We start from the raw sequence: 19,681 nt of genomic DNA on the forward strand, positions 1-19,681 counted from the left end.
CCTAGTGGTGCGACCTGAATCAGTGCGTGCAATAATCTGAATGGCTGCAAAAATGGATCTCGAAATGATACAGTTGGACGTTAAAACGGCGTTTCTTCACGGAGAATTAGAAAATGAGCTCTACCTTGAGTACTGTTAAAAAGGTTACACATTTTTCGGTGGATTTACCACGAACAAATTGTAACCGATCGAATTTTTCGTAACCGCTACGAAAATATCGTTGCGGACACGAAATTTTTTGGATTGAAACCGAAAAACTAAAATTTTTGGGGTTTAAAACTCACAGTAAAAATTTTGGGGGCTTAAACCCTAAAATTTCAGTGTTTAAAAATTTGTTACCAATGAAACTAATAGTACATAAAAATATCGAAAAATTTTTATTTTTGTCCATAATTTTATTGTGTTCACGGATTTTCAAATAATTACAGTGAAAGGTTTTCACCCCAAAAAATTTTTTAAACCCTTCCAATAATTCGTAAATTGAAAATTATAAATTTCACAATATAAATTTTTATCAATCTTCGATGTTGGAAAACAAAATTTTAGTACGTAATATCAAATGTTTAAAAATATATTCATACTTTTCGCAAAATGTTTCTACCATCCACGCACTTAAATTGTATTTCTAAAGATATTTGGAACTATTACTGTATCAAACGTAGCTCAGTGGTAAGACACTGCTGGGATTGCAATCTAAGGCTCAGTGGTTCGAGTCCTGTCCCCGACACCTATTTATTGAATAACAATGAGATAAAACCCCAAACCCAAAAGCCAAACCCAAAAATTTGGTAGTTTAATCCCTTAATATTAGATAAAAGAAAACCCGTGCAATACAGATTCACTCGTAGTGAAACTGATCCTGTGTATTTATCATCATAAAAGAAGATAGCATAAAAATTCTTGTGAAATGGGTGGATGACAGCCTCTTGTGTGGAAAAAAAAAAGCGATTCTAAATGACATCATAAACTATCTCAGTTCAAATCAAAAAATCACATCCAGTGCAGTGAACATGTTCACAGGGATGCGTGTCAGAACAGATCGAGAGAAGAAAATAATTGTCAATAATTAAAAATACTCCGTACAACTGTGTTGACCTTGTATTTTCAGCTAATTACCAAGCAAAAAACAAAAGAAACAAAGAAAGATTGGTCTCTTCCCCCTTTTGGGTAGCGCCTGGGCTTCGGACTTTTTTAGGCACTTACCAAGCGCATTCATGGCTAGTTCAAGCTCTTCAAGCAGTACAAGTGATAGTTCCTTAGGCGTTTCAGGATCACGGGTTTCTCGCAGTCCGTCATTGTCAGCCTTGGATGTGCCCCTCCGGGAGCCACGCTCGTCTTCACCAGCCCCACGTGGGGATCGAGCCCATCTATTGCGTAGAAGCCGCTCACGCTCAGTACAAAGGGGCCGCTCACGCATTTCCCGTAGGAGCCGGTTGCATTCGGTGCGCCGAAGCCACTCCAGTTCACTCATCGGCCGTGGTAGCCGCTCCTTTTCCCGCGATATTCGGTCGCCCAGCCAGGCACGGCATAGGCAGTCCGAGGATATTTTTCGTACCGAATTTTCAGTCGACAAGAAGTCAGCGAGGCGGACGCGGAAACTTTTAGCGCGGGGTGCCAGCTCATCAGACTCAAGGGCCCTGAGAGAGCGATACGAGCCAAAATTTGAAGGTAGCTCCTTCCAGCTAAAAGCCCCCTTGCTAGACTCTTCGATGAAGAGGCGATTGATCGCGGCTTGAAATGGGAGCAACATGCGTTCTCAGACTACCAGGCTAAACGACCCAATGGAGATATCACTTACTGAAATTCAGTTAAGGATAATAGATGGCGTGCGTCCCCTTCTTCATTTAAAAAATGAACTAGATCGCCTAGGCGCCAGTCGCAGCCTGAAGCGGGCAGCTAGCACGGCCCTAAGTCTGGTGGGAAACGCCTTCTCGGAGGTTACCAAGAGACGGAGGCTCAATGGTTTGAGGCAAACGGGCGGCCGTTATGTCTCCCTCTGAGAGGAGAAAGAACGCTGCTCAGTGAAGGAAGGCGGGGACCTCTTTGGCCGCTGTTTTCTCCGTTCGATGGTAAGAACGGCTCGCGAAGCAGAGAATTTAAGAAGTATGAGCCGTTCGGGTGGCCATAATGTTCGGGCCCCAAGTAACTTCATCCGTGGCCGGACTGCTTTTGGCGGGCCCGTCAACGGCAGATTCCATTCGAGGGGCAGAGGTGAAAACTACCCGGGTAGTGGAACCATCGACCACCAGCGTGGCAGGTATAGCCCAAATCATCTATTTCCTTGTTCCCACTTGCGGGAGAACGTTTATTTTGCCGGGCGAGTAAAATTTTTTTTACCTATGTGGCAGTCCTTAACTAAGGACCCGTGGGTCTTGGATACAGTGAAAAATGGCCTTTCCTTGGACTTTAAGGAGGAGCCAAGAGCTCCGAGAATACCTTTCACGCCTTTAATGGAACCCATCCAGCTCGCAGTTTGTAGGAAAGAGTTGTTGGAAATGTTGGGGAAAGGAGCCGTGGCCAAAGTGAGCGAAGCAGATCACTGCTTCGTAAGTGGGTTTTTTGTGATCTTGAAATCAAGTGGCGTATTGCGACCCATTGCAAATCTAAAGCATTTAAACCAGTTTTTTGTCTACAGAAAATTTAGAATGGAAGGTATCTCTAACTTGAAAGAACTAATCTTTGGGGGGGAAATGTTCCCTAAAGTAGATTTGAAGGACGCCTATTTTTCCATTCCTGTGAACGCCCACCATCAACCTTTTTTGCAAATTTTTATTTGAGGGTCAAATTTTACAGTTCATCTGCTTACCTTTTGGTCTATCATCGGCCCCGTGGGCGTTTACTAAATTGCTTAAGCCTATTGTCTCTTTTTTGCGGGGAAAGGGAATTAATCTGATCGTTTACCTTTACGATTTTCTAATCATTAGTTCAAGCAAGATTCAATGTGAAAAGGATTTTCTTTTCACGGTAGAGCTCCTTGAAGCAGTAGGCTTTGTGATTAACAGAGCCAAGTCGTCGGGCGTACCGTCGCAATCTAGAAAGTTTTTGGGCCTGGTCATAGACTCTCGGTGTCTGACGCTTTCCCTCAAGAAGGACAAAGTAGAAAAAATGATTGGTTCTTGCCGGAAGATGTTGTCCCTAGACAAAGTCTCGTTGTGGGACCTAAGCTCCTTGATAGGGAACTTTTCATGGGCAATTTCAGCCGTCCCTTCGCTCAAGCGTATTATAGGCGTCTTCAGCATCGATTCTTAGTCGAGTCGCGCCTTTCCGACCTCAGCGCTAAGATACCTTTAGACATGGAATCTAAATGAGATTTGGCCTGGTGGCGAGACAACCTTTTAAAGGTTAATGGGAAACCAATTGGGCTGAGCTCGGATGGGTTCATGGACATTACGATATTTGCAGATGCGTCCTTAATAGGTTAGGGGGCGGTCTGCGACAAATCTACAGCCCAGGGCCCTTGGACTTAAGAAGAAAAACCCCTTCACATTAATCATCTCGAGCTAATTGCCGTGCTCTATGCACTGCAATGCTTTACGGCTCGCGCAACCAGAGCATATGTTTTAATCTATGCGTATAATAGTACGGCGGTAGCTTATATTAACAGGTGTGGAGGTACATGGTCACGTAGCCTTTCGGCAACGGCGAAATCCATTGTAGACTGGTGCGAGGCAAGGCAGCTTTCATTGAAGGCAGTTCACTTGGCCGGCAGTCTTAACATTATGGCAGATTATCAGTCCAGGGTTTTTCAAGACCAGAGTGATTGGAAGCTTTAGGAAGTAAGCTTCCACCAGATCAATTCACGCTGGAAGATTGAGGTCGACTTATTTGCTGCCGCATGGAGCTCACAATTGGTCAAATTTGCTAGTTGGCAGCCGGAGCCCGGAGCATGGGCAGTGAACGCTTTCACGTTCAGCTGGAAAAACCTAAGAGCTTACGCCTTCCCACCATTCAGCCTAATTCTTCGTTGTATTTCCAAAGTCAGGAGGGAATTGGCGGATCTGGGGCTGGTAACGCCATACTGGCCGAGCCAAGTATGGTTCCCGCTTGCCCTGGAGCTCGCGAGCGACGTCCCGGTAGTTCTGGCTCCAACCGATCGTCAGCTAACATCGGCCACAGGCGAGACCCAACCGCAGATCAAGTCAAGATCCCTCATCTTAGTCGCCTGGAAACTCTCGGAAGACGCTTCCAGGAGCAAGGCCTTTCGGAAGAAGTGGCGCAACTTCTGCTCGATGGAAACCGTCAGTCCACATCAGCTGCTTACGAAACCGGATGGGCACTATGGAGTGATTGGTACCGTCAAAGACATTCGGATCCCTTGTCGAATGATTTGAATTCGATTCTGCAATTCTTGACAAGTGGCCTACCTGATGGGTAAATCTTACAGTTCGGTAAATATTTTAAGATCAATGCTATCAGTCACTTTGGAACAAGTTGATGGGAAAGGAGTCGGTAGCCACCCCCTCATAATTTGATTGATGAAAGGTATTTTTTTGAATAAACCTCCTAAGCCGCGCTACGTAGCAACATGGAGTGTCGATAGTGTGCTGAATTTTGTCAGTGATCTGAGAAATGATGCAAACCTGTCCCTGCTGAACCTTTCTAAAAAACTCGCCTTTCTTTTATCGTCATCAACCTTCGCCCGGGTCTCCGAGCTAGCCTCAATTTCTAGGAGTTCGGTCCAATTTGGTGAGTGGGGATACTCCTACACTCTATCGAAGCTGCGTAAATCTCAGCGCAGTGGAGCCTTGCCAGTGGTAACGGTCGAGAGATTTACAGGTGACCCCCGTTTATGCCCGGTGGCGTCCATGGAAAACTATATCCAGGCAACAGACGGCCTGGTAGACAACCGTTTCGGTGACGGATTCCTTAGCGCTTCGCGAAAGCCGTTTAAGTCGATTGGAGCCTGAACAGTGGCAAGATGGATTAAGTCTCTCCTAAAGGAGGCTGGAGTCGACGTATCTACCTTTTCAGCGCACTCAACACGTGGAGCTGCGTCATCTAAAGCTTTTAATAAGGGTCTTTCAGTGGAAACGATTCTTAAAACGGGCAATTGGACTACTGAATCCGTTTTCCCCCGCTTTTATAAGCGTGACTCTAACTCAGAGTCGGTCATAGACGTGATCCTATCAGTGACCAATGGCTAAAGTTGTGCGTCTAAGTCACAGTTAGAACGGAGCATTTCCAATTATGGACAATTAGAAATTGCTCGAGGCCGCTTGCGGCCGAGGAGCAATTGGAATTGTGGATAATTTAAGAATGCGACGTTTTAACTGGTTAAAACCCCACCCTGTCCCGCAGCCTACTAACGCAATTTTTTCCTCACGACAGGAGTCATTTTCGAGGGGGCACCAGGAGAGGACGAAACAGCTTCGGTTAAAAGTCTGAGGCCCAGGCGCTACCCAAAAGGGGGAAGAGACCGATGTTCCTTTGTTTCTTTTGTTTTTTTGCTTGGTAATTAGCTGAAAATACAAGGTCAACACAGTTAAAACGTCGCATTCTGAAATTATCCACAATTCCAATTGCTCCTCGGCCGCAAGCGGCCTCGAGAAATTTTTTATTCACTTATCACAAGAACAATATATTGCAAAAATCATAAAGAGATTTGGAATGGCAGAATGCATTACAAAACTTGTTCCAGATGACTCTCACTCAATTTAACAGAGTTCACCTTTAAAGATGATCTTGAGATTGATATTTTTCCTTTCCGTGAAGCTGTTGGTAGCCTGGTGTAATATGCCATGGTTTGCACGTGACCAGACATTGGTGTTTGCTTTGAATCAAGTAGCACAGTTCTGCAATCCCCCCCGACGTGTTCATTGGGATAATATGCTTTGAAAAGAATTCTGGCTTACCTAAAGGGCACTAAAGAACACGGAATTTCATTTGGTGGATGCAAAGAACAAAATTATCTAGTGGGTTATGCTGACTTAGATTTCGCCGGAGATAATTCCACCCGTCGTTCGACCACCGGATATATACTCATGATAAACAATGAGCCACTGAGATGGAGCACTCAGCAAGAAAAATGGGTTTCGCTATCATCCACTGAAGCGGAATATGTCTCAAACTCTCAATGTGCGAGGCACGCAAAAGAAATTTCATGAATGCATCACCGTTTATTGAAGGATGCTGGTTGTAAACAATCAAACCGAACAATGCTCCTCTGTGATAGCCAAGGAGCCATCAAGCATATCACCAATCAAGAGTTTCATAAGCGCATCAAACATATGGATGTCAAATATGATTATGTTCGAGCAAAGAAGCAAGATGGAACGTTAGTAGTTGACTATGTAAACACCAAGGAGCAGCTTGCAGATATTTTTAAAAAGACTCTGAGCGGTCCGCTCTTTCAACAAATAAGAAGTAGCCTTAGAGTTAACTCATACATTCAGTGTTGAGAGGGAGTGTTCTCTTTTTTTTGAGGGACATTCATTTGCGTGTTTTTCAAAACGAAAAAAAAATGAAAAATCACTTTTTGTTTTACTTAGGAGGAATCGACTTTAGGTAATATTAATTTCTATTTTTGGTGCACTTTTTTTACAGTGCAATAGTTTGACGAACTTAAGATCCACTTGAATGGTTTTACAGGATTAGATAAGAAAAATTGTGGACCCTTACCTTCAAAAAATTAAAAAACTGCTGGCGAATTCTCGAGTCTCCCATAAAAACAAAATGCAGTTTGTTTGAAAAATTTCTGTAAGTTTTTTGTTTCTTAATTTTGCAATCATTTCGGTAGCACTTCTCGTTATTGATGGCATCTAGACAAAGTACTACGTGTTTAGAGTTGTATTGCAGTAGCTTGCATGAATTCTGCTGATAGATTTTTGAACTCGACAGACGAATGTCCGAGAAACATTTTCCCAATTTAGGATAGTCGCATTTTTGTTGCTCTAGCAGATTGTCCACACAAAGGGGTAGATGATTTTCTGACGATCTGTAGTTAATACCACAAACATATAAATCTTTAAAACATTGTTTTTTGGGTGATGTTCAAACTTAAATTTACCCACTTCAAATTTAAATATGGGCTCTATAAACTTAGGCGCAGCGATATATTTCACAAAAAAATTTGTAGAATAATAATTTAACTTATTTTGTGACAATGGAGGTTGTAAAAATCAAATCAGTGTAAAGTGAACAAATTTTCTGTTGGGTGCTGAAATTTTAAGTAGTTTTTTGTACCAGAGGAAAATGAGAACGAAAAGGCGCCACTTTTCAGGTACGTTTTTATCTTTAGAAAAAGCCTACAGTAGGGGAGAGTGGGGCTAGTTGGCAGGAGGGCAAGTTTGCAATTCTTAATTTAGACGAATTGTGTGAAAGAGGTTTTATTGAAATAATTCATAGTCAAAGATGTTTATCGTGCGCACATTTGTGCAAAGTTTTATAAATTTATCCCAAATAGTTTAGGAAATAGAAAATAACAAAATTTTTTGCGTCAAATCCACAATAGTTGCGTGCTTGGTATTCATCAATTTGATCTTTTCTTGGTATGCATATAATTTTTAAAAAATATTAGTTTTATAGAAAATTGTGTCCTCTATCGAACTGTAACAATGGATTTGTTTTAATCAATTATAAAGGAGTAATAAAAATTTTTATTTGAATAAACCCCGGGATGGGGCAAGTTGATACATTGCAACATGGGGCATGTCGGCATAGGCATTATACATGCATATGTATAGAGTACATGGCCTGTCAAAATGTCAGGGAATTGTAAGTCAAATTTTTGCTAGATATGACTTATGGTGAACAGTGGTATGCATAAGAGGCCAAAATTTTGCAAATTTTAAGTGTTTCACTTTATACGATGTTCACCTGTGAAATTTTTGCCTGAATTATGTATATTTTTTTTTATTTTTTGCATTTAAGGCTATTAATCTTTATGTAAGTTATCACAACTTATTTCTGAGTTTCCCACTCTAAAATAACTATAGGATTTTTGTTTATTGTAATGTTATTCTAGTTTGTTTACAACATCAACATTTCACTGAAATACGTATTTGAAATACATGGGGCCAACTTACCCCACTACCATTGCCAACTTACCCCGTTAGTGGGGCATGTAGGCAAATTTTTTTTAGCTTTTTGAACGTTGATTTCGATATGAATTCTTCAACGTAGATCAAATAAAAAAATAGCACGAGAAAGCTGGTTATCTAAGCTTTCTTTTACAATTTTTTGGGTGTCAAAATATCAAAAATTAAAGAAACCAGAGAAGAAATAAAAAAAATTTTACCAACTAGCCCCACCCTCCCCTATATTTTTTAAATAGTGACTATTGACACGAGGCGAAAAATGTTAAAATTCTTCCACAATACTTTATTAACAGAGCTAGGGCTTTCATGTAATTACATATTTTTTTTATTGGCTCTAAACTTATGCAAACTTAGAATTGTCGGCATTTCACATCAAGGCGATGCGAAAGCTGGTGTTTTTTTTTACATACATATGAATATATTCCGATTATTTATTTTAAGACCATATTATATGTATTAATGCATATTTTACATATTTAAATGCATATTTTGAGGTTTTTCCATGAAAACAGCTCGTTTTTGCAACTATGATGAAAAGGCAACCCCCCCCCCCCCTTTATAAAAAAGACCGACCTTCTAAGAAAAAGAGGAAAATTCTCCCCTTTTTTTCTTAAGACTCCTTCAAAGCTTTGTTTTACTGACCTCTGATGAACTGCTGTTTAGTCTCTTGTCAACAGTCCCCAAAGTTATCTACTCAAGTCATTTCATTCGCTACTCATATAGTCGCATGAGAGAGAATGCCTAAAGTTAAAGTCCCAAAACCCGCCAAATTAAGGCAATTTGTTAAACAATTCGGGGATAATTTATCGGCAACTGATGGCATAAAATTGAATTGCGTACCCTGCGGAATCAATATCACCAGGGATAAAAAATTTCAAGTTGAGCAACATTTTGCAACAAAGAAGCATGTCAAAGCAGTCGAAAATCAAAAGAATCCTAAAGAGAAACAATTGTTTGTTAATGCTGCATTCGAAACCCAAGGGAAGCTTTCTCAGTTTAATTTGGATTTGGCCCTGGCACTTACATCTGCCGACATACCAATTTTTAAAATTGAAAACCCTGAATTGCGTACATATTTGGAAAATTACTGCACTAATCAGTCGATTCCGCATGAATCAACTTTGAGAAAACGATATCTTTCAATATGTTACAACCAAACTATGAAGAATATTGCTGACGAAGGGAAAGGTAAAAAGATTTGGGTGTCTGGTTGATGAAACCGCCGACGTAATGGGCCGAATGATTGGAAACGTGGCTATTGGAATTCTATCAGCTGAAGAAGCAGGCAAGACTTATTTGCTAATGCTAAACTCTGTGAATCTTGAGCACACAAGCCACGCTACCATGTGCACTTTATTTTTAGACTCCATCAAGCTTTTGGAAGATTCTTTCCACGCCAAAATCCAAATTTTGCTCTTAGTAACGGATGGAGTCGCCTACATGCTTCTTTTTGGGAAGACCATCAAAGATATTTATCCAAAAATTATCCATGTAACATGTTTGGATCACGGGTTGCACCGTCTCTGCGAAACAGTGAGATTATTGTATTCTGATGTGAACGAACTAATTTCGAACGAGAAAAAGATTTTCAGAAAAATGCCTTCTAGTATCCAAAAGTTTAAAACACTTGCTCCGGGTGTACCCCTTCCTCCTAGACCAATAGTCATTCGTTGGGGTAAATATTCTAAATTTCAAATCTCTGGTAGTTTTTCTAATATTTAAACTTTGTAAAGGGACCTTGCTTGATGCAGCGAAATATTACGCCGATTATTTAAACAACGTATACGAAGTTATTTTTAGTCTGGAGGATAACGATGCCGAATCGAATGGAATTGCACAAGGCCTGCTGACAAAGCCCAACATTTAATCCCAATTGACTTATATTTGCGCAAATTTTCTTCGTCTCAAATATGCCATCCTTGAGCTCGAGAAAAAAGGTCTACCTCTTGTTTCTGCTGTTAACACAGTTTTGAACATTGAAGACAATCTTCCTTTAGGCGGAACCATTGGGCTTGCTGTTAAAACCAAGTGGAACTATTTGTTAGAGAAAAAAAAGGGCTTTAAAACCATTCGAAACATTGCTAAAGTCTTAGAAGGGGACGAGTCAGCTCGCACCGAAATTGAAGAGAATTTAAGTCCTTCTGATCTTGCTTGCTTTAAATTTGCCCCAATTTCGTCGGCCGAAGTAGAGCGATCATTTTCCATTTACAAAACCCTACTTGCTGACAAATGGCAGCCTTTTACTTTCGAACACCTTCGTGAAACGTATGTCACGAAATGTAATGCTTGTTAGTTGTCTCCTTAATAAACCCTTGGTAATTTGAGTCATTTCTTTATAATTTAGCCTTTTAAATTGTTGAATCTAAATGCACATATTTTTCCTTTATCGTGCATATTTTCCATATTTTAATAGCATAAACGCATATACTTAAATCATGTTTTTAAGTTTTTAAGTACAGAATCCTTCACAAAAAGGTGAACACCGATTTATTTTTAAAAAGCCATCTGTGGGTAGAAAATATTAATAGTTTACCTTTTTAAGGAGAGGTAGGGTGGTTTTGGTTCGGCGACGCGGGAGATCCGCGTTCTAGACTTGGATAAGATAACTGTTTTTAAATTATTGCGTCCATGAAAACAGTGTAGGGGAGAACGGGGTCAACTTGGACACGGGTCATATTGGACAAAGACCCTAAGTGCTACATGTTATGGAAAATAAATTTTATTTTTAAATTTTTGTATAGACTGCAATGTTTAACGTTCTAGAAAAAATATTGATTAAAATCGAATCATTATTGTTCTTGTTATCGCAGAATTTAAAAAATGGCCCTGTTTGATGTAATATTCTTCCCTATTACTGTAAGCATTTTAAAACTGAAAAACACTATAAATGAATAAAATAATGATATGTGAAATAGCCAATTCATTTCTTTAATGATTGATAAAAAACTTAAATTTTAATGCCTTTCCAGTGTTAAGTTATTAACGAAATACTAAATAGCACCGGGTTGGGTCATTTTGGACACACAGTTTTGGGTCATATCGGACAACTTCGATATTGGAGTGGGAGGTGCCTGTGGAGAAGCCATATACGTTCGTTTGTTTACATAAAAATAAAAATAAGATATCGATTACAAATCGATACTCGATACTCTGTTAAGCCCTCCCATTTTACTCTACCCGCCTACAAATGGTCCATTTCAGCCCCCTATTTCGTAAAAATGACATAACTCTCTATTTTTCATTTCTATTGCAAATATTTCAATATGAATGAATAAAATATTGAATAAGCAATCTACCCATATTTTTTTTAAATTTATTTTATGTCTCCTTATGAGGAAAACTGGAGGTGTCCAATCTCACACCGTCCCTGTCCAGTTTCGCCCCGCCGTTTAAATAAAAACTAAAAAAACCCGACTTCATTAAAATCCTTATAACTCGTTTATTTTAAGACTTAAAAATTACAAAAAAATTTTTGAGTTACCCAAGAAGGTGCTGCACCATTAACTAAAATAAGTATTAGAAAAAGAACATAGAAATCTAAATAAAGAGGAAAGAAATTTTTTTTCCAGTTTGACCCCGTTCTCCCCTAATTGTTTACGAATTAAATAATCATTAATCATATATGAATACTTTTTTCAAAATTTTAAATATTATATACAGTACCCACGCCAGGTATTGGATCACCTCGGTCCAAAAAAGGCGTTTTAACCCGCGCGAGATAAGCCTAATGGTGTCTCGCGCGTGAATTTTTTTAAAATACTAAGATTGCTCGTACGAGGTTAATTTTTTTTATCAGAAACATAAAGAATTAGTCTTTATTTTTCTGATTTTTAATTTGTAAAAAGTATAGTTGTTATATGGGAAAAAGGATCATTTTGAAATATTGGATCACTCCCGACATGTGCTGCATTCGTTGTCCCTACCTGCGGCTATGCCGTCGGGTATGGGAGAGGGTCGAATGGTGAGAAAGGGACCCAAGTAACAACCAATTTTCCCGACGGCATAGCCGCGGGTAGGGACAATGACCTTCGATTTTCAAGGATTTTTAACCTTCTATTTTGTTAGGATGATGCTTTTGCTTTCGGACTCAAACATTTTTCGAAGTTTTTGAAGAGAACAGCATCCATTAAAGTGTGAATTTAGGTCATAAAAGTTCGAAAATTACTTTCATTTACTCAAATAGGGTCTTGTGTGGTAATACCACTTAAAAATTTAAAAAAAAACGATTAATGGGAATCTGTACATTTTAAGATAGGAATGTAAAAATGTCTTTAAATCATCAATTAAAGTGTAAACTTGTAAAATAAAAGTTCGAAAATTACTTTTGTTATTCATACAGGAACTTTTGACTTACTTTAACTTTTTTCTACTTAGTATAAGATTAAAATTGTAAGTAACATCCGTTTGGTGGTTATCAACACCAACTAGAAACCATAAAATCTGTGGTTCAATACCCTTTACCTCCACATTTTTATTCAAAATGGAGGTTTAATAGTGAAGTTGAAACCTTCAGAAATTGAAGAATTCGTATCCTTTCGAAACCATAACATGCAAAAATAAAAGCAAAACCAAAGGTTATAACGTTCTAAAACCCTGCATACAGGAATACAACGTTATAGGGGAGGGTGGGGCTAGTTGGTACAATTTTTTTAATTTCTTCTCTGGTTCTTTTAATTTTTCATATTTTGACACCCAAAAAATTGTAAAAGAAAGCTCAGATAACCAGCTTTCTTGTGCAATTTTTTAATTTGATCTACGTTGAAGAATTCATATCGAAATCAACGTTCGAAAAGCTAAAAAAAATTTGCCTTCATGTCCCACTAACGGGGTAAGTTGGCAATGGTAGTGGGGTAAGTTGGCCCCATGTATTTCAAATACGGATTTCAGTAAATTGTTGATGTTGTAAACAAACTAGAATAACATTACAAAAAACAAAAATCCTATAGTTATTTGTGAGTGGGAAACTCAGAAATGAGTTGTGATAACTTACATAAAGATTAATAGCCTTAAATGCAAAAAAATAAAAAATAATATACATAATTCAGGCAAACATTTCACAGGTGAACATCGTATAAAGTGAAAAACCTAAAATGTGCCAAATTTTGGCCTCTAATGCATACCACTGTTCACCATAAGTCACATCTAGCAAAAATTCGACTTACAATTCCTTGACATTTTGACAGGCCATGTACTATACATATGCATGTATAATGCTTATGCTGACATGCCCCATGTTGCAATGTATCAACTTGCCCCAACCCGGGGTTTATTCAAATAAAATTTTTTATTACTCCTTTTTAATTGGTTAAAACAAACCCATTGTTACAGTTCAATAGAGGAAACAATTTTCCATAAAACCAATATTTTTTAAAAATTATATGCATACCAAGAAAAGATAAAATTGATGAATACCAAGCACGCAACTATTGTGGATTTGAAGCAAAAAATTTCGTTATTTTCTATTTCCTAAACTATTTGGGATAAATTTATAAAACTTTGCACAAATGTGCGCACGATAAACATCTTTGACTATGAATTATTTCAATAAAACCTCTTTCACACAATTCTTCTAAATTAGGAATTGCAAACTTGCCCTCCTGCCAACTAGCCCCACTCTCCCCTAACCTTCAAAAACGAAAGAAAATCTTTAACAGTGATCTTACATTATTCTGGTCACGTTGCCTTGAAGTGTTTCGCTACGTCCACAAAAGAGAAGCCATGAAAAGCAGTAAAACTGAAATATGCTCATTAAATTCATTGCTAAACGATTGGTTTTCCCGAAATTTTGTGCAACCTACGAAAAGACAGAAAAGTCAAATTATTGTTTGAAACTGCATCGTTTTTGTAGCGTTAATTAGAAAAAGATAAAACGGGTCCATCCAGCAAACTCCACCATTTGTTGGAGCGAAAATGGGTACGAATTGGACGGAATTTTTACAGGGAATCCACATAATGATGAAACACTGTATGCCTAAGTTTGGTCCATTGATTCTGGATATACGACAAACTGAAAACCGACGACAAAAAGGTTTAGCTCCGCCCCTCAAGAACGAGTGAATAGGATTTTAACGGATTTTAATTGGTTTTTGCGTGCGACAATCTTTGGGTGTTAATGAGTTTGGTTGTTTTTTTTTGTATTTTGCTTACCAAGGCTATCGCTGGAGGCGCTCACTTAAAATTAAAGTGTACCTAGTTTACTGTATTTGCATGTTTCGTGGGCTTTCAGTCATTGACGTTGTGCTTTTTTGATATACTATCCCACAAACTCTTGGACTGTTTAATTAGCCTAAAAAAATCAACTAAATTGGCAAGCATAATGTAGTGTGGGTCATTTTTCACAATATGGAAGGTACGAAAAAACCATTATCAATATCACTGAACAGCAACAATAACATAAATATATTATATTTAAATAATTTAAATTAAACAATATTGTTATTAAATAAACTAAAAATTAGAAACTAAGTGACATGAATGGTTCGGTGGGTTAAAAAATTATATACCTTATCAAAGTTTCAACACAGCAGCGGTAACCTACTTTAATGTAAGTATTTCAGTAGGGAATTTCCTACTGATTGATTAAGTAGGTCGAAAATCTACTTAATTTGCAATTTTCTTACTTAAATCGAGTTTCCCAAGTCACTTACTGTAAATTGCAAATAATTATATGTGGTTATGCTACTTACACTTACCATCCACTTATAAATAAGATGGAAAATGGCATTTTAAGTATGAAACATTCGAAATAAGTATGCTTTAATTTAAGTATCTTTATTCAAGTTTTGCGAAACATACTTTACCCATTTTTAATACTTACATTTAAAAGCTGTATCAAAATTAAGTATCGTTTCACCAAATTTAAGTACTTTTTATACCATATAAGTTCTTTAGTTAAGTACCTTGCACAGTAAAGCAGGTTGACTAAATCAAAGTCGTTAAAATTGCAAGTATCTTGTAACTTTGACGAATTTTGATGATCAAACACTACTCATGAACTGTCAATTGAAAATCCAAACAACTTTTTTTGAACACATCAAATTCCATCACAGGAATACCGGGAAGTTTATAATGTTGCACTGTTAAAAAAGGTAATGATTTTCGGTAGATAATTGAACATTATTCTTTCTATCTTTTTCTATTTCAACTAAGAAAACGATATTTAATTTAATCAAATTAATATTAGTATAAATTTATTCAAATTATAACTATAAACTTCAAAAATTTTATCAATCGGTGGTGTTTGATTACAGAATTTCAGCACGTAAAATCAAATGATACCATTTCTTAAAAATTTTTCAAAAATTTTTTCTATCACCCAACAGACCTTTATAGTATTTGAGGCTATGTTTGCAATACATATTCCATCGAGTGTAGCTCAGTGGTAAAGCATCGGATTACAATTCCAAAGGTCTGATGATCGAATCCCTTGGTATACGGCATTTTTTTTTCATTTCTGAACCCCATTTATGGCTATACCTTAATTACCACAACAAATTTTGATATGATAGAAGTCATTTGCTGAATTTTTGACTAAAGATTATATAATTGCCCTATAGAAAAAAAAGTGTGCGAATGAATTTTAAGTAGGCTAGACCCTTTATTGAGCCTACTTAACTACTTACAACATTCTTACATGAAACAGGTTTTTTTAGTAGGAAATCTCGTGTAAGTATGGGCGGAATTTAAGTATCCAAAGCCATGTAAGAGACCCTGGCACCTCTTAAGTAGGAAACAATAAGAAGGGAGCCGCTGCTGTGTGCTGTGCACGGGAAAAATTGCCTTTGCCAGCTGAAAAAGAAATTCTTAGGTTCACGAGTTCTTTTATTCACGAATTCGGCTGACGAAGACGGCGACGTACAAGAGCGCAAAAAAAGAACTGAGCTGAAACGAGCAGCAGTTGTGAAGTATCTCAAAGAAGTCGAAGATGGTAACCTTGATGAAGAGTCTGATAGTGGCGAAAATTGATTTGTTTATGTATGTATTGATTTGTGTACTGAGTACAATGTCTTTAAATACAAAAATTGTTTCTCAGTATCGCTTTAGATTGGCAATTCAATATAGCGCCAATATAATAAAATACGGGCATTACCGTATTCTCAGTTCATTGGCAGACCAATGTATGCAAGGAATAGGAATAACAGTCTTCATTTTATACTTTTGTCAGAATTAGCTTGACAGTATACTGAAAATAACGAACTTCAGATATTTATTTTCTATTCCGCTCCTGTATTGGTTTGCCAAGATATCAAACTTTGTTTACTGGTTAGATGTTTAATTTTTAACAATGCTATAATGTTGTTTTTCGCCGTTATTGGCTGAAAATCAGAATTGCACATCGGCCCGGGTCATTTCCAACTTGATTCGAGAAACCCTGTCAAATTTTACTATGCCAATATTACCAATATATTCTGGTAGAACATCGGCGAGCAGTGTTGAAGCGGGATTTATTTACCAATAATGGCATAGCATCATAAGTATTTGAGTTAGGGTTCGATAATTGTGTAAAATAGAAAAACAAGTAGAGAACATCCCATCTTAAGTACATATTTTTACCTCAAGCAACCACTTGTAAATTTCATGGCCTGTTCAGAAAAGAAATGGATGTAAGTATATGACGTCGCTAGAGAAGAGCTGGTCAACTGAAAAATGGGACCATTAAAGCAAAAAATCTAGCTCTCGACGTTGGTAGTAATTTGGAAAAAAAGTGGTAATAGGAATGGCTAATTTTCATTTATAGAAACAATTTCAAAGTGGTAACTCTAAAAATGTTTAAATTATATAAAAAATAAAATTTTAATTTCCAATTGATTATTGTTTCCTGATTTATCCTTTTAATTCGACCAACCAAATGGTAATAACTATTATTATTCTAATAACTATTATACTTAATGAATCTGCGTTAATATTTTTACAAGTTCATTGCATTTTTATTTTTAAATATTTTATATTACATAAAATGAAATCGTAAAAACCTTGGTTTTCAAAATCATAATTGATCGTTCGTTTTGGATTGTAAAAAATTATTATTTTTTAATGATTATGCTTAGTTTTAAGTAGACCTACTTGCAAATAAGCTGTCAATCTTCACTCTTTAGGGAAGAGTTTGGCTAGTTGGCAGGAGCGCAAATAGACAATTCTTAATTTAGAATAATTGTGTCCAAGAGATTTTATTGAAATAATTTGTGGTCAAAGGTGTTTATCGTGCGCACATTTGTTTAAAATTCTATAGTTTTATCGAAAAAAGTTCCCTAAATAGAAAATAACGTAATTTTTGCGTCAAATCCACAATAGTTGCGTGCTTGGTATTTATCAATCATATCTTTACTTGGTATGCATATGATTTTTTTAAAAATGTGAATATTATAGAAAATTTTTTCCTCTATTGAACAGTAACAATGGATTTGTTTTAATCAATCAAGTAATCAAAAAGTAAATCAAAAAGTAAATCAAACAAGTAATAAATATTATTATTTGAATACACCCTGGGTTGGGGCAAGTTGATACCTGGCAACATAGGGCATGTCGGCAAATGCATTACACAAGCATATGTATAGTACATGGCCTGTTAAAATTTCAGTGAATTATAAGTCGAATTTTTGCTAGATGTGACTTGTGGTGAACAGGTGTGTTCATAAGAGGCCAAAATTGGGCACATGTTAGGTGTGTTTCACTTTCTACGATGTTCACCTGTGAAAACTATGTCTGAATTACGTATCACTGTTAAAAAAAAAAAACTATTTCGGGGTTGATTGCCCGAAAAATTCGGCAAATGAGATCTGGGGTTCTCAGCCCCGAAAACTTGGTATCGTATCGCAATACGAAATTTTTGGGTTATTGACCCCGGGGCGGGGACTTGGGGACTAGATGTTTCGATCCGTAGTCCAAGGCTTTACCATTGAGCTACATTCGATGTAACATTACTGGCAAACATCTCTTCAATTATACTTTAAGTCGGTTAGGTGATAGAAAAATTTAGGGGGAAATTTTTTAAGATATGGTAACATTCGACTTTACGTGATGAAATTCTGTTTCTGAACATCGCCGATTCATAAAATTTGTGAAGTTGATAAATATAACTTGACTTAAATTGATGTTATTAAAAAACATTAAATGAGCAACCCAAAACAATAGTATGTGTTTTAACAGTGTAAAAGAAAGCCTGATTTTGGGTCCCATTATTTCACACAGCTCAAGAATTTTGTATGATTTTAAATATTGCTTCTCACTGCGGAAATTTTTTCTTTATTTGTAAGATTTATCGAACTGTATTATTCTATAACAAAGTCCAGTATTTCCTAATTGAAAAAAGACCAGATAATTTTCAAATTGCTCAGAATCTCTTAAAACTGAAGAATTTCATGTCTATCAGTTTCATCCTGCCTCTTTTCGTTCCTGTTTGTATGTAGACTACTTTTATGAATAATATACCGGCGTCGTTTCTTCGAAAATATCTTTCTCTTTATAACTAACCCTGAAATTTCTGGGATACAGCCCAAAAATTTCGGGGTTATTTGTCTAAAATATTTACATTGAATTTGAAAAAATGTGAATAGTAGTTAAAACCCCGAAATTTTCGAAAATAGTCAAAATTTCGTACATTCTGACATTTTTCTGGGTTGACAACCCCAAATAAGTGGTACACTTTTTAACAGTGATTTTTTTTTGCATTTAAGACGATTAATCTTTATGTAAGCTATCAGAACTTATTTCTGAGTTTCCTACTCTGAAATAACTATAGAATTTTTCTTTGTTGTAATGATATTCTTGTTTGTTTACAACATAAACATTTGACTTAAATTTCCATTTGAAATACAGGGGGCCTACTTACCCCACTACCACTGCCAATTTACCCCCTTAGAGGGGCATGTAGGCAAAAAAAATTTTAGCTTTATGAAAGTTTTTTTCATTGTAAATTCTTTAACATAGATCAAATTAAAAAATGGCACGAGAAATCTGGTTATCTGAACTTTCTTTTACATCTTCTCAGATGTCGAAATATGAAAAATTAAAAAAACGAGAGAAGAAAATAAAAAAATTTTACCAACTAGCCCCACCCTCCCCTACTGAAAAAATGCCACATTTTTATTGAAAAATCAAAAGAATTTCTTTTTCTAGTAGAACCAATGGTACCCCAAAGTAAAATCAAGCATTCATTAAATAACACGAAGAAGATCAAGACAAATCGTTTATAAATAAGGGAAAAAAATTAGTAAGTTGAAGTAAATCGTTTACGATAAGAACTTACAGGGAAAAATGGAATCCGAAAATCCTGTTAAGATGTGCCACTGTTAAGACGTAATTCGTGAGTACTTGTTGCAAAAAAGGGAGAAGTCCGTAAAAATAATATTTAAACCACAGCTGATATTATAGTATCAAAATCACGGTAGGTCTACTCACACCCAAATCCACACTGGAACAACCATGTAGGTGAATCTGGTACTCTCAAATCCAAAGAACAGTGCGTGAATTCTTAGAGTAGGGGAGAGTAAGAGATTTTATGGAAATAATCTGTGGTCAAAGGTGCTCTCTAAAAAGGGATGTTTAGAAAACGGTACACAGCAGCGACTGAATACTTAATTAAGGGTCTTTCAGTAGGAAAAAGCTACTGAAAAAATTAAGTATCCTTAAATGATACCTGATTTTGA

General features: G+C 36.8%; 1 protein-coding gene and 1 long non-coding RNA gene across 2 annotated transcripts in view; both read right to left on the minus strand.

The window, feature by feature from the left end:
• LOC116935273 (N-acetylneuraminate 9-O-acetyltransferase) overlaps positions 1-19,582 on the minus strand; it is a 56,759-nt gene extending 37,177 nt beyond the window's left edge. Inside the window, exons 1-3 of the mRNA XM_032942613.2 lie at positions 19,282-19,582; positions 13,700-13,830; positions 6,619-6,934 (exon numbers count right to left, since the gene is read on the minus strand). Coding sequence (XP_032798504.1) covers positions 6,619-6,934; positions 13,700-13,794 — 411 coding nt within the window. The 5' untranslated portion in view covers positions 13,795-13,830; positions 19,282-19,582. The remainder of the gene's footprint in view (positions 1-6,618; positions 6,935-13,699; positions 13,831-19,281) is intronic.
• LOC123477363 lies at positions 1,081-6,584 on the minus strand. The gene is made up of 2 exons (XR_006652560.1): positions 5,928-6,584; positions 1,081-5,862 (listed from the first exon to the last, which is right to left on the minus strand). It is a non-coding gene; the product is annotated as an uncharacterized LOC123477363 (long non-coding RNA).
• Positions 19,583-19,681: the final 99 nt, after the last annotated feature.

The sequence above is a fragment of the Daphnia magna genome, unplaced genomic scaffold (genome assembly GCF_020631705.1).
Source record: "Daphnia magna isolate NIES unplaced genomic scaffold, ASM2063170v1.1 Dm_contigs021, whole genome shotgun sequence".
NCBI classification, from domain to species: domain Eukaryota; kingdom Metazoa; phylum Arthropoda; class Branchiopoda; order Diplostraca; family Daphniidae; genus Daphnia; species Daphnia magna.